This window comes from Peromyscus eremicus, chromosome 9 (genome assembly GCF_949786415.1).
Source record: "Peromyscus eremicus chromosome 9, PerEre_H2_v1, whole genome shotgun sequence".
Taxonomy (NCBI): domain Eukaryota; kingdom Metazoa; phylum Chordata; class Mammalia; order Rodentia; family Cricetidae; genus Peromyscus; species Peromyscus eremicus.
In genome coordinates, this window is record NC_081425.1 from 44288305 (window position 1) to 44305900 (window position 17596).

The 17596-nt window shown below is 42.3% G+C and overlaps 1 protein-coding gene across 2 annotated transcripts in view; it reads right to left on the reverse strand.

The window, feature by feature from the left end:
- The window catches only part of Epsti1 (epithelial stromal interaction 1), a 104335-nt gene that overhangs the window by 32326 nt on the left and 54413 nt on the right, over window positions 1–17596 (reverse strand). For both annotated transcript variants that reach the window (XM_059273299.1, XM_059273298.1), the window contains exon 7: window positions 6617–6710. In XM_059273299.1, the coding sequence (XP_059129282.1) occupies window positions 6617–6710 (94 nt within the window). The remainder of the gene's footprint in view (window positions 1–6616; window positions 6711–17596) is intronic.

Below are 17596 nucleotides of genomic sequence, written 5' to 3' on the forward strand. Positions count from 1 at the left end.
GCCTGGAGTGACAGACGTTGCAGAAGGCAAGGCACCGATGCCCACAGTCTCCACAGAGGGAACCAATCCTGTCGGTTTTAGTGTCTTCAGACTCATCTTGGATTTCTGGCCCCCAGAAACGTAAAACAATAATTGAGTTCACTTACATCAAGACACTCTCAGTGCAGGTCCTTCTCAACCTTGGCTGCCCTTCACAGCTACCCACTGTTAGTCTGCAGTGGTTCTTTGTGGTGGAATATTAGTTGAAGATGTATTACATTTACTTACGCTGTGGAATATTTATTTAATGATGCAAAAATGCCTTGCATTCTTTTATGTTATTTGTTTAACTCTGTAAAGCTGTGTTACTTTGTCTATCAAAAACACCTGATTGGTCTAATAAAGAGCTGAATGGCCAATAACTAGGCAGAAGAGAGAAATAGGCAGGTCTTCTAGGCAGAGAGAATAAATAAAAGGAGAGAGACAAGGGACAAGTGAGAAAAGGAGAAGGAGAGGAGGATGCCAGGGGCCAGCCATCTAGCAACACAGCCAGCCACTGAGTAAGAAAGAAAGGAAGACATAGAATACAGAAAGGTAAAAGTCCAGAGGCAAAAGGTAGGTGGGATAATTTAAGTTAGAAAAGCTGGCTAGAAATAGGCCAACCTAAAGCCAGGCATTCATAAGTAAGAATAAGCCTCTGTGTATTTATTTGGGAGCTGGGTGGTGGGGCCCCAAAGAGCAAAGAATAAAAACAACCAACAGCAGTTTGTTACATCAACAGCAGAAAATACAAGGACTTTGGGGTGTTTGGATGCAAACAAGACAAAACAGAATAGAGGGAGTGCAGACATAGGAGCATCATGTAATGTTTGAAAGGAGTGAACATGTGATAAAAATTGCGAACAAACAACTCATATGGAGTGTGGAAAGCAGAGTGAGTAGATAACCCCAGGGCAGCTTCTCTCCAACATGAACATGCACATGAATCAGCCAGGGGCAGTAGTCAACAGCAAGTTCAGACTCAGAAGGTCTGGAATGGGGCTTGAGATCTATCTGCATCTCTGCATGTTCCCAGATGACCAATGCTGTGGGTCCAAGGATCACACATGAAGTAGCAAACATCAAGATCAGTCCTCCGAGACTTTGGGGGCTGGTGAGGGGACATCTAAAGAGATAGAAGCACCGAGCAGAGGTGTGGTAGGGAGAGAGGTGGGCAGGGGTGTGGAGAGGAGAGAGAGCATTGCACCTAAGCTAAGGCATTTTGGCTTTATCATTGGAGGTACTGAAAGCCACTAAGGGACTTTAAGGAATAAAAGATTGGGCTGTGATTTTAGTGGCACAAACATTACAAGAGCAAGCCACTCTTTTTGATTGGATTTAGGTCCCTCTCTACAAAATGAAATCCATACTAGGCACCACTATTGGGCCAAGAACCTATGGCTAAACAGTTCATGGGCATAGAGGAGAAACCACTACCATTATGCTGCTAAACTGACACAGTAGTAAACTGATTGATAATGATGTATTATACCCATCGATCAATGCATCTCTCAAACCCCACTGAAGAAGCCTCTATCTGTAATAGGTAGTGATTAGCACAGAGACCCCCAACTAGCCAAGGTACAGAAAATAAGAGACAATAGAATGCTCAGCCCTAAATAAAACATCTATACCACACCCCTCCTCCCAAGGCTCAGGGATCATTGTGAACCAGAGAACAGAAAGAGTGTAAGAGTGGGCAGTGGATAACCACAAGGAAGCTATCTTCTGGATAAAGCAAGGAAGCTGTACAGATGGACTCACAAGATGTGTGCAAACTCAAGCCAAACCAAACACCTTAATGGAGAAGGGAGTTGGCAGGAAGGTCCACACATAGCTAAGGAGGTATTGGCAATTAATAGTCTCTGGGAGAGGGAGAGGCAGTTTTCTCTAAGATTATAGCCCCTAGTAAGTTGACCATGCTCTAGTAGAAGGCCACACATCCAAGAATATTTGGGCTGTACAAACAGGCCTTGATAGGTTAACAAAAAAAACACAATGTTGGGTGGGTAGGAAAGGGTAAGGATGGATCTGAGAAAAGCTGAATAGTAAGTATGACAAAGCACATTGTATGGAAATGAAACTCTCAAAGAATATACACACCTTATTCATTGCAGAAGAGGGCAAAACAAGCAAGGACCGCAAACTATTTAGAGTGTAGCTGAAGATATCCATTGCTAATAGCTCAGAAAGAAAGGATTTCTGCCCCACCTTAACCCCAAAACACACATACTTACTGGAGAGAGTGACACCATCTAAGTCTAAGCAAATTCTTCAGATGTCTTCTGTCTGGAGTCCTAAACCTCAAAGAGCTTTATTCTAACACACAAAGGAATTTTCCTACAGCCTTTTTCATCCATATAATTACACAGTATTTATAAAATCCCTATCTCCCAATGGTGGCTGTATGTTCAAATTAGAAATGTGTGTAAGGACCTATGGGGAGCTAACTCATGCCTGGCACTGAGAATTTCCTTTATTAACCCAGGCATTTTGGAAGCAGCTTTTTCCACCTATGCAGGGTACCTCTGTTCAATATAAACATAAATTATCTTATGGAGGGTTATAAGACCCCATCCTTAGTGGAGGAGCTATTGGCAATTGATGCCTGGTAGGGAAGAGAGTCACGAGTCATGTTTGCTGAGGAGTGGGACCTCTGGTAGATGACCTACTCCCAAACGTATGGGCGGCACTTATTAAACTCAACTGGGCAATGTGCAGAGAGTGGGAGACTGTAGCACTCAGTCCTTTGACGTCTTCATCAAGGCCCTCCCCTCTATGTGGATCTATATGGAAGAGGAAAATTTTAAGAGCCAGAGATGGTGGATGACTCCCAGGAAACAGCGTCAAACAGACACTGATGTACACATGAACGCACAGAGACTGTGACAAGAATATACAAGACCTGTAAAGATTTCTCCCAGAACAGAGAAGGGGAAATGGGCACAAAGTCCCACCCATAACCAAGAAATTATTTGCAAATACTATATTCTGGGAAAGGAGTGCCATTTGGTCTATCAACCACACTCCAGACCCAATCCCAGGAGCAGCAGCTCAATGCAGAAACAACTCCACGGTTTTTGTTTGCTTTTTTTCTTGTCTAGTTTTATTGTTTTTGTTATGTTTTGTTTTTGTCTTAATGGGTTTTTCATTTGTTTGTTTTGATTTTGTGGGGTTTCTGTGCTGTTTTTTGTTTTCCTTTTCTTTTTTGGAGAGAGAAAGAAGAGGAAATTGGGTGGGGAGGTAGGTGGGGAGAACCTGGGAGGTGTTGGGGGAGGAGAAAGAATATCAAAATATATTGTGTGAAAAATTTTTAGTAAAAATATAAATTTAAAAAAAGAAAAAGAGGACATAAAATTGGGAGAGAGTTATGTTGGTGGAGCCAGTAGGGACCGCGGGGTAGATATGATTGAGAGACATTGAACATACACATGAGATAGTATTTTAAACGTAGGAGAAAAGCTTTTCAGAAAAGTTGCTTTGAAGAGTGTAATAAAATTAGGAAACAGACAAAAAATTTAAATCCTTTCAGCTTTCCATATACGCAGATGGGAGTAGGACATCGCTCACATTCTGGACATTGACTAGGTATCCTCTTAACAGAATAAATGTTTTTCACAGAAGTGCAATGTACATATTTGACTTTCTTAAAGCATTAGAAATGGCTGCACAAAGCTTTCTCAGAATTCTATGCATATGGATTAGACAGAAGGAGAACAGCACACTACGGGTGAAAACTCAGTTAAGTATATCGAACGCTGACAACTTATTAATAGTTTGATGTCAAAAATCGAGTATCTCTTGCATGCAGCTCATGAGGAACCATCCTGGGGCTGATCCTGCTCCATATTTCCTATTGATAGCTCTAGGATGGTGTTACGTGTGCACTAATCAATCCAGAGAATATGCAGCTCTGGGAGACATGGCTGATGTGTTATAGACGACACTGTTAAAATTCAGGATGGTCTTGTGCAGTCAAAGAAATGAGTTGAAATCAATAGAGCAAGCAGACACAGTCCTGCTGATGTTTCACATCACAGGACTCCAAAGCTCCCAACTAAAAAGCAAGACACGCTGGCAAGTAAGCCCTAGTGCTCCAAATTCTACTGTCCTTGTCCCCTCACAGCCACAAGGCTATCCAGACTTGCTTAGGACTTGCCCTCCACACATAATTTACGCCTGTGACCTGCGGTTTTTCCATTCTTCCCCTCAGGGTCCTGCAGTGAGGGGGGTGAGATGACAGATTTGGGGTGACACACAATGATAGAGCTCACACTGATGAGTGACAAGTGTAGATTATACAACACCACATCAGAAACAGGGGAAAAAATATAAAACAGGATCCTTACAGGACAGGAAGCAAGAGTGATCTTTTTTCTAAGCATGGCATCATATTTTCCCCCAGTGAGCAAGCAACAACCAAGTCCGGCCATTTTTCCCTTCCCGTTTTCAAAGTCCCCCCACTACATCCTCTCTCACTTGTTGAATTCTTCATCATGTGGCACCTAGACCACAGCCAGAGTCTTAGAGGTTCTTTGCTCTCAGTTCTCTTGGGTCTATCCTTCACACCAACGTCTGTGTGGTCCCAGGAAAATACAAGAGACCTTGCATCCTCCTTGTTCACAGCATTTTAGGCCCGTCAGCCCCCACAGTTCTCCGACTTTACACACGAATGTCCTCAGTGGCTCTTCTACCAGGAACTTCACCAGCTTCCTGTTGGGGCCATTTCTAGGTGTCTCATTGTCTAGGTAATGGTTCTCACCTGTGGGCTGCAAACTCTTTGGGGGGGGGGGCTGTTAAATGATCCTTTCAAAGGGGGCACCAAAGACCCTTGGAAATATCCAATATGTATAGTATGACCCATAACAGTAGCAAAGTTATCATTATGAAGTAGCAATGAAAAGAATGTAATAATGTTATGGTTGGGGGTCACCACAACATGAGGAACTGGATTAAAGGGTCACAGCATTAGGAAGGTTGAGAACCACTGGTTGAGGGGATGTAACTAGCATTTGGGGGCCGGAGATGCTATACAAACTAGACAATAAGCTGCCCCACCCAGTTTGCCACTGATACCCCATTTGAGGAAAGCTCCTCAGGGCCCTGCTTACTTCCGGAGCCTTCTGGCTTATTTCTCCCTTGAATCTATGTAAGGCACCCTCCCCACCATCCACTGTGCTCTTTCTTCACCTGGATACCTTGTGCCAGTGAATTTGGGCACCTGGAATAACTCTCTTCATTTTACTAACTCATTTTTGTCAGCTTCAGCTCAGGTGTCCTCTGCCAGGAAGACCCTCACACAGCCTGACTGACATGCTTCTTTCTCAGAAAGCAGTGGGGCTTTCTGACGGTGCTAAGCTCTGTGCTCAGTACTCAGCTTCCTAAGTATTAGTTTATCTCTCTTTATTGTGGTCATTTGGTGTAGAGAATGAACTAGATCTTATATAGAAATCAATGTTTTGGTGAGGTGAAGGAATCAATGTCAGCATACAATATACCCGATTGCCCAAGTTTACCTAGCCTCATTTACCATTGCCAAATCCTAGAGTCAACCTAAGTACCTGTCTGTGGATGAAAGATAAAGAAAATGTGGTAGAAATACTATAATAGATTATCTTTCACCATAAAGAACAAAATTGTGTCGTTTTTAGGACACTGGGTTGAATGGGAAATTACAATGTCAAGTGAAATAAGTGAGCCTTAGTTAAACAAATGTCAAATGCATATTCTCACATGGAGAATCAATATAAGCATGAAAATGGAAGGAATATTTGGGAAAATGAAAAGGACCAGGAAGACTAGACAGAGGGGACATGGAGTTAATGGGGGAGGGAGTTAATATGACAAAAGTATATTGTATCCATACATAAAAATATGAGAATGAAACCCTATGGTGATATTTTATTTGTGCTGAAATGTGATTTTATTTGTATCTTAATAAATAAAGTTGCCTGGAGATCAGAGGTAAAAGCGAGCCATTAAGCAGAAGTCCGGTGGTGGTGGCACGCACCCTTAATCTGATCACATGACAGGCCGAGTCTCTGTGTGGTCAAGGACACAGCCAAGCGTGGTGACCCGAACCTTTAATCCCAGTGCCAACCATAGAGACCTGGAGGTCTGTATAGATAGGCAGTGACGAGGAAGTCATGTGGTTGGTTGGGTTTGGTGCCAATGAGAAGGCAGAACAGAAAGGCAATAAAAAGACAAGTCACACAAGAAGAAGGTCTCTCTCTCGAGGGAAGCAAAGGCGGTGAGGTGGTCAAATAAGGTAGTTGTGGCTCTTGCTCTGATCTCTTTGATTTTAACTCTGTATTTGGCTCTGTTTCTTATTTACTAAGGCTGTTTAAAACTTCATCTATAAAACCCATTATTCTGTACAAGGTAAGTATATGTGGACGACTGGGTAAGATAAAGAACTTTTCAGATACCCATGTTATGGTAACAAATACAAGCATTATTTTATACCTCAGGGGGCAGTTGGTGGGGGTGAGTTGGGGTTTCAGATCATTCTGTGCTGTCACTTTGTGCCCTTAATCTCTGGTCTCTAAACATTTCTTCAAAAGGTGCCAGACAGTACCCTGCAGGAGTTTCCACTCACCCATACTGAGGACTGGGAAGCATGAGGAGCAGTTTGACAGGCAGTTCTCTTTCTCCGGTCTGTGTCCAGTCTGCTCAAGAACTCAGCAGTTTTGCTACCAGGAAAACAAAGAGGTGTTAGTGCTCCAAAAGACTAGAAATAGCCCTGTTTACAGTGCCTTTGGATCCCAGCCTGGCTTGTCATGGGGTGACACCTAAAAATAACCTAGGGAGAACAAAAGATGGGAGATCATGGTGCCGTAGGAAATCAAAGCTAAGTGCTTTTGCAAGACCGCATCTTGAAGAGCATATGTTTTAAAAATATAAAATTAGGTTTGTGAAATGTGAACCTGTTATTTCAGATTTTACACTTGGCATTATCGACGGAGATAAATCCTCCCCGTGACTTCACAGGATGGTGTTTAATTTCCTCTGTGTATATCTCGAGTTTGACAGCAGCCGTCAGTACAGACCTGTGGGACACTAATCCCAGACAACATCTCACTCCACTTCAGCTTTACATTAAGCCCTTAACCCTCCAGGGGTCTTTCTCTAGTCATCTCAACTCCCACAGAGCTCTGACTACTCACAGGACCCACAGAGCCCATAGGCCAGCAGTTCTCTCCCATTTAGGGACTGTGAGTGCTTTAAGATTCTGAAACAGAAATAGACCTTCTATCCAGATATAGAAAGACATCCCACAACACACATGCGCGCGCGCGCACACACACACACACACACACACATTTGATTCAAGGAAAGAGATGAATTTCCTTCTTTAGAGGTTCAAAGTGCCGCTTGGACTGAGGAGATGACTCGGTCAACAAAGTGCTTGCTGTACAAACACGGGGTCTTGAGATCAGACTCCCAGGAAGCACATAAAAAGGTGGGCATGGTTGTCAGAATTCCTGGCCACTCCCCCATGACCGCTCATGGGCTGGCAGGATGCTTAGGCATCCCAGGGCCTTACGGCCTCTGTAACCTGTGTGCTGCACGACCACGTAACTGGAGCGCAGCGCATTCACATAATCAATGTGCAGGCGTGGCGTAGCTACCTAGGCCCATATGCGCATGTGCAGGGGGAATCTATAAAAGCGGGTTCCACATATTCCCTCCCCCTCTTCCTGCACCATCTCTCCATAGGCCTAAGCACCCCCTTCTGTCCCTTCCCCTTAATAAACTCTTATAGTGGGTTTTGTTGTACCTTGTGGCTTTTCTCGCAAGGTAAACAGCGCCACTTAATGAATAACATTGGTGACACGCACCCGTGGTGCTGGCAACTCAGAAACAGGACAGACTCCCTGGGGCTTGCTGACCAGCCAGTCCAGCCAAATCAGTGACTTCCAGAGTCAATAAGAGGTTCTAGCTTAAAACATAAGGTGATATATTGTTCGAAATTTAAAATGTTTTTTTTAATAAAAATAAAAAAAGTAAAAAATAAAAACTGGAGCCAAATATTGGAGTAAATGCTGAAAGATCAGAGAGGCAAAGGAACAAGCCACGGCCACATCTCCACCATTCCTCTGACTGAAATCCTCTGAGTCCTCAGCCAAAAGAGCCTCTAGCTGAAAGGGCCGCTTCTGCCGAGAAGCCTTTAGTTCCTGTCTCCTCACGCCTTATAGACCTTTCTCCACTTCTGGGGATTAAAGGCGTGTGTGCTTCCCAGTACTGGGATTAAAGGTGTGTGCCACCACTGCCTGGCTCTGTTTTCTCTCCTAGACTGAGTCAATCTCATATAGTCCAGGGTGGTGTTGAACTCACAGAGATCCAGACGGATCTCTACCTCCCGAGTGCTGGATTAAAGGTATGTGCCACCACTGACTGGCCTCTATGTTTAATCTAGTGGCTTGTTCTGTTCTCTGATCTTCAAGTAAATTTTATTAGGGTCCACAATATATCACCACAGTGATAGCTGTGTGTGATGGCCCACGCCCTTAATCTCAGCACTCCTGAGGCAAAGACAGGAGGACCTCTTTGAGTTGGAGGTCACCCTGGTCTACGCAGCAAGTTCCAGGCCACCTAGGGCTACATAGTGAGACCCTGTGTCATTAATCAATTGATCAATTAAGGAAAAGAAGTAATAGAATAAAACACACAAAGTTGACCTCCAACCTCCACATGCATGTATACATGCATCTACATACACATGTTAACATGCACAATTACATACATACAAGTATGTATAGCACATACCCAAATGTACACAATACTGCTGACTAGACATGTACTAGGCCTGTAATAGGGCCTCTGTTTTTTCCTCAATCCAAATCCCCATTCAGTTTCTCTTCTCACCTCTGTCAAGCACAGAACACTGGAATTACTTCCTAGTCCTTACTTCAGGTACTGCTGCACTCGGCCTTACCGTAGACTAACTCATTTTTTTTTCCTTTCCCTATGTAACCTCCAGAATTTTTACTTCCTACTCCACATTTATAACCAAACACCTCAAAGAAGCCTGATTTATATTGCTCCAGGCTCCTGTCGTCTGCTCCCATTTTCCTCTTCCTTTCCACTCTTCCTCTGCTAATACCGAAACTAAGATTCAGGTCATCGAGTACCTAGGACATGGGCATCTCAGGAAGCACAAGGGTCTCATAGGAAGCAGGGGCACGCAGTTGGTGGGGAGGGGAGACAATTCAAGGAATTAGAAACGAAACAGAGATACCCACATCATGGTAAATAGATTCTTGGGTAGAACGTGGTGTTTAAGCGAAGTTAGAAGCCCGAGCTGAGCAAGGAAGTGCAAACGAAGTACAGAGCCCTAGAAGCACGAGACTTCAGCCATGACAGCAAGCAGCCTGTCCACTAGCCCAGGATGAATCACCCTGCCCAGAATAGGCAGAGGCCAATGACATCGCACAGCCTGACTTCTTGAAATCAATAATGTAAAATAGGAGAGCGTCCTATTTTGTAGAATGCACTTAACATTCTTGCTGATGGGTATTTATGTGGCCCTAGGGAACATCAGAGTATATGGCATAAAAGGGTTAAACTACCAGCTTTATATTATGTTTAAATTATTACTGTAATTATGAAGTCATCCTCACTGAAAACTATAAATGATGAACGGTCCCCACCCCACCCCTAGTGGTTCTAGCGCTGTTGGGAGGGGGCAGTTTTATCTAATCTTTCCTTCTTTTAGCTAACACACAGACTCAGTTGCCTGTGTGTCCAGACGGGCAATGTACGTGAGTAAAGGAAACAGGGGATTAGACATAGCAGTAAGTGGTATCTGCCAATAGAGTCAAAGACAGGGAGAACACTGATCATGTTGGGGTGGGGGGCACTGACAACTAGAAAATTATTTCCCATGCAAGGGGGTCAGTTGCTACTTAGTGGCAGACCAGCATTGCCAATGGGCAGCAAGCCAGCAATGGCAAATGGCCCAGGTTTTACTGTTGTAACCAAGATGCTGAAATTCTTAATGTGAAATAATTTGGCAATTAATTTAAAAAGTTTGAAAACTTTGCAGGCTTACCCTGCTGGCCCCGAGCAAACCATAAAACCAGCAAAACAAAACAAAGCCCTCTGCAAGCCAGATGTGGTCCCAAGGGCTCTTTGCCATGGCTGAATCATTGCTTCTGCCTGATCATGTTTGTGTTGTTGACAATACAGTTATTTCATAACTATAGGCTCTTTATCTTTAGGCTAAAAAATATAAGGAAGAAGGGCCGATACACTGCTTTATATGTGCCAGCTAAGAGACATCATACCATATATCATATTTATGCCAAATACTAAGGTGTATCATTTTTATTTACACTTACAGCTCTGTGTATTTGTGTTAATACATGAAAAGCAAACACTACATATAACATAAAAAGGGAAACCACAGAAAATATTTATGACCAAAGAAAGATAATAAAAGGGTTATTGTGCAAAATGTATGAAGAACACTGATAAATCAAATTTCAAAAAGACAAAGAGCCCAAGCTACAAGTGGGTAAGAGATAAAAATGTACACTTCACTGAAAAAGAAATGCAATTAATAACACAAATGGCAACAATGGTTTAGGGTATATATATATATATATATATATATATATATATATATATATATATTATCACGTGTGTCAAGCCCTGTTGAGAGACCCTTACTTCTACAACTTTGTGACAACCTTGCAAAGATTTTATCATCTTCAGTTCACAGAAGCAACTAGCTCAAGGCCACACAATCAGCAAATATCAGAACCACGACTCAGACCCAGACATCCCAACTGCAGAGGCCATACTTTCAGCCAGGACACTTGACTGTTCCTATGGAGGAATGCGCATGTGCACAGATGTTCCATCTCAGTAACAACTGAGAATGGGAAAATTAAAACAAGACACTACCACACAAGCCAAAAAATACTTTTTACATGTGGAAAATTGCCCCGTGCTAAGGAGAATATCTGGCAGAACTTCTCTTACAAATTGCTGATAGGAGAGCAAATTGGTCACCCGGGAAAGAAATTTAACAACACCTGGTGGAGCCGAAAACATGTGCAATGTCTAGATGTTTAACAATAAGGGGACTTTTGACAACTAAGGAGAACTGAGAAAGGACACAGAACCCAGCACCATTTGTAAGTATCCCAGACAAGGAAGGAAGAGAAAAGAGAGGAGAAAGGGGAGGGGGAACCAGAAGTAAAAAGGAAATGGGTTAATTTTCATCACGAATCCTTTGGAGTGGTTCTCCTATCTGAGAACTGATCTGATGTTCTCACCTAACAGTTATCGTGGAGTGATCCAGCCATACAAAAATGTGTTCTATGTTGAACATCTGCATCTGATTCTTGCAAAGTAATGATGTAACCCACAAATTACCCACATCTCCCCCCAACTCAGTGAAAGACTCCTTCTCCTTTTCCAGGCACAGCTCCTTCCTCCGGTTGCTATATCACCCCTACACTGACAATTTATCAAGATACCCAATCACAAAATGCCCCTGCGTCCTTATGCCACCTTTTGTCATTTTAGACTCTTCCTCTAATTACCTACCCAAAGTTCAGATCCTATACTTGGCTCTTTCGGATGGTTTTCCCTCCTCATACTTCACTATTCTCTATAGCATTAGTTTTGCTTTGCTTCAACAATAAACACAATTTGTTCACCTACAGGTGTGTCTCTAGTTAGAGGGGAAGCATACTTACCGCATCAGGACAGGATGACTGCAGGGAAAAGACAGAGAATGACAGCATTGGGACAGTCCCTATAATGTTTTGTTTCCCTTTAAAATGAACACAGCTTTAGTGGTTTATCAAATAGAGAAAAGGCACAGTCACTTTGGTTGCACTGAGAAGAGAAATTCCAAGCAAATTCCATCGTAGCTTCCTAGGACAATGGCTTTCCAAACGCCTGTCCGAAGACCCTACCCACATGGGACTGCAAACCTGAGACTCATCAATGGAGCATCTTAGGGACCGCGGGGCTCAGGCCTTAGACATTCCAGCATGTCTTCAATAGAATCTGGAAATCTGCGTCTTAAAAGCACCCACCATGATCTTAAGAGCTACCACAGTCCTGCAGATGGATAGTTAATATACATAATTATCCTAGATCCATGATTTTGGCTTATGAATAATTCATGTTATAGAACACATTTGGAAATAAAACATTGGTGTATCTTAGAAACTGTCTGTGCAAGTGTTAGCAGGACATTCTACCCTACTTTCTGACAGGTTCACAAGCCTAACTTTGGTACTGTGAAGTTTGGGTGAGTGAGCAATCGCTTTTCCATTCACACAGGCAATGTGTGCACCCTGAGTCTCCACTGTGTACTTTGGAAGCACTATTTCACATGAGCCCATTTCCTATAACTGGGTGTGAACAAAAGATAGTCATGCATCTTCTGGCGTTAGCAAAGCCTATGTAATTAAAATCCAGGAGAAACTGGGCTATAATAGATAATATAAGTCCCATTTACAAGATCACAAGGAAATCATCTAGAAATGTTGGGAGAGATAAATTTTGCTAAATTAATCATGTATTTAAAATGATTATTTCCACTTATTTAACAGTTTCTTAATGCTTTAATTTTTCATTATAAAAGTTAATACATGAATAAAATAAAAAGGAATAGAAAATAGAAATAGAAAAGTTTAAGGGATAAAATAATGATGTCCTATGTAATATTTTACTCAACTTGAATCATTCCATATGTATCTTTCTGGGCAATTTCCTATGAATTGATAAACATTTGCTTAGGAAGCTACTCGGGTGAGGAGTGGTTTCCTTCAGGGGATGGTACTTAGGAGAAAGCAGAAAGGCCAGCTCTTCTCAAGTGAGTTTCTCTGTGCCTTGGCACAGAGCAGATGACATTTCCTGCTCCCGTGCAACTAGATGCCACTGTGTTTGAGCTCTGGGCTGAGAAGTGAGAGCAGATGGATGGGCCAGGCTTGGAGTGGAGCGTTTATAGCTACTCGCATGATCCTGAGGACTCTTTCCTCCTGTTTGATGGTGGCACTCAAAGTAGGCTTGGAAGACGCTTGCTAAGCATGGTAGAAGCTCCATTTGCCTGAGTTTCCCACTGCCAGAGGACCAAAGTTAACTGCATAGTCACATACCAGCCCTGATCACTCCACACGGAAAGCATACTCTTCTAAATCATTGATGGATTTTTTTTTTCACCATAGCTTTTTTTTCTCCCTAAACAGGAATATTTTCCCCTATATGAAATACTGTGAAGCTCTATGTTATTCTTACTTTTTTCAATTAATATCATCCTTTGGCTCTTGTCCCTATTAATTCTTACATATCTGACTTAATCCGTTACCAGCTAAAGACAGTCCTACCACATTTTTACTGATGAGTATTTGTTACTCTAGTGACCATCTATGTACGCATAATACTGCACTAAGATATTTACCTATTTAAATTAATTATTTCCTAGTATATGTTCATATAGACATGCATATTTAAGTCATGCTTAATGGTGCCAAGATGCTATATGTAAATAAAGATCGCCCCTAAAATTACATGTATTGAAATTAGCAATTTGAAACAACTTCCCTCCACTGAGTATCAATCTACTGTCTTGTATATTCTACTTATCTCAGACACCTTCAAATAACCTAGACTTGCCCAGTGACAAAGTTGAGATTGAAAACTTTCCCCAAAGGCTGTTAGAAGCTTGGTCCCGGGGAGATGTTATAGACGGGTAGTGGAATCTTTTAGAGGAAGTGTCTAAAGGAAGGGCTTTAGGTCTTTGAGGATGTGCCCTTGAAGGTGATCGTGGGACCTTTTTTCTTCTCCCTTCTCTTGCTCTGCAAGGAGATTAAGTTTTATACCACCATGTACTTCCATCTGGGTATGGTATATTGCCACAGGCCCAGAGCAGCCAAAGCAATTGATTATGGATTGTACTCTCCAAAACTGTGAGCCAAAGAATATTTTATACTTTTAATTTTAGTATCTCAATTATTTTATTATAATAATGGAAAACTGATACCCTCCCATCAACTATTACCACTCAATTTTTCAATCCTATAATTCTCTGGATATCTGTTCCTCCTCCATTCAGTCTTCTGAAACTTTCTGCCATGAAAACAAAAGATCTTCAACTGAAATCCAACAACCTTATACTTGTAACTTTGTATCAGAAGGTTAATAATAATACTAGTAATATTGGTATTATTACCCCTTCAAGAGTAATAGCACCTTCCTCAGGCCTCCACACATACACATGACATACACCACACATGTACCAGATAGTCCCAATTTTAAAAATTTTTCCTCAAATATAAAATAATTACTAGGTAAATACCAAAGTAAAAAATAAAATTTTCCTTACGTGCTCCACATGGGAATGTTAATAAACCTTCTGAGCAAGAGTTGGGGCTAACAGAATACTCTATCATCTAACAGATCTCAGTGAAGGCACATAAGTCACACATGGAAACAGCACCTTCACAGTGCAGAGAACCTTAACTAAACAGGCGAAGTCACATACCAAGTGAAAAGGACACAAGCCTCATGTGCCTTCTGATAGGATGCACCAAGAGTGCATGGCATCATTTCTACAGTGTTGCTTATTAAAATGTATATCTTCAGTCTAATCAGGAGACAGGTCAGCCTGATCCAAATGGAAAGCTGTTCAAATGAGGTCACATCACGGATAAAAGAAAACTAAGGAGTCACAATGACTAGATGTTTTCTATGCCTTAAATCAGATCCTGAAATAGAAAGAGGACTTGGAGGGGGAAAAAATGGCAAAATTTTAAAATGTGTTGTACATATATAGTACTGTACCAATGCTAATTGCCTGATGTTGATAATTATACCACAGCTACATAAGCTATTAAATTCTCTTAGATGTAGGTGTTAATGGCAATAATACTATTTTTATATCTTGTCTTTAAGGTGAAAATGATTTCAAACAAAAAGGGGGAAGGTCTTTTTTTAATGCATTGTTTGAAACTTAACTCTACATGAAAGGTGTTTCCCCTGAACTTCTGAATTAGCTACTGTCATTGTTCTACTGCTGTGAAGAGATGCCATGACCACAACTCTTATAAAAGAAAACACTTAACTGGGGCTGGCTCACAGTTTCAAAAGTTTAGTCCATCATCATCATGGCAGGGAGCATGGTAGCATGCAGGCACTGGAGCAGTTCTGAGAGCTACATTTTGATTCGCAGGCAAAGATAGTTGGGGGAGGGAAAGGAAGAGAGGAAGAGGCTGGACCTAGCATGGTCTTTTGCAACCTCAAAGCCCCCACCCCCTGCGCCCCAGTGAAACACTTCCTCCAAATCCTTCTAATCCTATGGAAGAGTTCCACTCAATGGTGGAACTCAAATACATGAGCCTAAGGGAGCTATTCTTATTCAAACTACCATATCCCACTCCCAGGCCCCATAGGCCTGCCACCATATATTAATGCAAAAACACATTCAGTCCATCTTCAAAAGTCCAAAGTTCAGAGTTCTAAGACTGAAGGCAATCTCTTAACTCTAAACCTTGTAAAAATAAAAAAGCAAATCACATGTTTCCAACATACAAAAGCACAGAATATAATTACCATTCCAAAAGGGAGGAAGAGGAGCATAGTGAGGAAATACCGAATCAAAGCAAGAACAAAAACCAATAGAGCAATGTAGCACAAATCTTAAAAGGTCTTATTAATAAAATCAAACCTGAGCCAGGTATTGGGGTGAATGCTGGAAGATCAGAGAAGCAGAACAAGCCACAGCTTCCTCACCTTGCCAATTCTTCAGCTGATACTGTTTCCTCAGACTGGAAGCCTCTCCGTCCTCATCCAAATGGATCTCAGATGAGCTGCTGCTCAAAAGCCTAAAAGCTTAACCAGGCTAGTTCCTGGTTTTCACAACTTTTATACCTTTCTGCTTCCTGCCATCAGTTCCTGGGATTAAAGGCTCTTGTTACCACACCAGGCTGTTTCCAGTGTGGCCTTGAACTCACAGAGATCCAGGTGGATCTCTGTCTCTGAAATGCTAGGATTAAAGGCATGTGCTACTACTGCCCAACCTGTATGTTTAATATTGTGGCTGTTCTGTTCTCTGACCCCAGATAAGTTTATTAGGGTGCAAAATATTTTGGGGAACACAATACCACCACAGGGCAAACTCCAAATTCTGCATCTCTATGTCTGATGCCAAAGCACTCTTCAGATCTCCAACTCCTTTCAGCTTTGCTAACTACAATACACTTATCTCTCTGGCGCTGATTCCACACCCAGCCTGCAGCTCTCCTTGGCAGGTATCCCATGACTCTGTCATCTCCAACAATTTGAGGTCTTCAATCAATTCAGGCTTCACCTTTACAGCTTCATGCAATGGCCTCTCTAGGCCTCCATGCAGGGACACCCCTGACCCATGCCTGGCATCAGAGGCTTTCACAGTCCCTTTCTTGTATTCTCTACCCTAATGACAGAATCATGTGACTGAGGCTGCCAGGTTCTGCTGCTTGATGGGGCTGGAACCTGGCCCCCTTTTCTGATTATATTTGCATCAATTTCCTGTTGTTGATGGTTTCCTTCACTGTTTAAGCTTTCTTGAATTCCTTTTCATGAGTTAGAAGCTTAGCAGGGTGAGGTCTTGCCCTGTGGTCACCACTCCCTTTATTCCATTTAGTATCAGGTTTTTCTTTAAACTTTTTATCTCCCTGAGCCCTGGACTTAGCTACATTACACTTCCTGGTGCTCCTTTTCTCCTCAAACTGTACATTTTACAATTCTCTTTGTCCAGCTTGCTCCTTCTCATTATAGATCTGCATAAGACTGATTACTGACACCCATGTGACACAGTCGATCCTATTCTGTCTTGAAACCTCTGCAAATGCCATTAATCTAAAACTCTTCAATTTAGCCTCGGGCAGATGTTTAGGACAATGGCAAAAAGCAGCCTATTCTTTGCCAAAATATCACAAGAATGGTCTTTAGTCCACTTATTAATATTCTTCCTCTCTGAAACTTCTTGAATGGAGCCACCACACTCTACATTACTGTCAGCATTGCCTGCCATTCTTCCACTAGTATAGTCCATTAATCCCTGCTTAAAGCACCCAACTGCTTTCCTAATCCAAGGTCCTAAAGTTCGCAATCTGCCAACCAACAGCATGGTTAGGCTTGTCACGGCAATACCCCACTCCTGGTACCAACTTCTGTCTTAGTCACTCTTCTACGGCTGTGAAGAGACACCATGACCAAGGCAACTCTTATCAAAGAAAGCATTTAACTGGAGGCTTGCTTACAGTTTCAGAGGTTCAGTCCATTATCATTGATGGGACAAAATACCGGACAAAAGCAGCTTAAGTAAGGAAAAGGGTTTGGGCTCACAGTTTGAAGGTATAGTCCTTCACGGTGTTGGGATCTTGACACAGCTGGTAGCTAACTCTGCATCCATGTTCAGTAAGCAGAGAAGAAGGGATTGTAGCTAGAGTTTTCCTGCCTGGCCCACAGTCAGGACAAATCTCTCTCACCTGCCAGTCCCACAGCCGCTCAGACCCGACCAAGTAAACACAGAGACTTATATTGCTTACAAACTGTATGGCCGTGGCAGGCT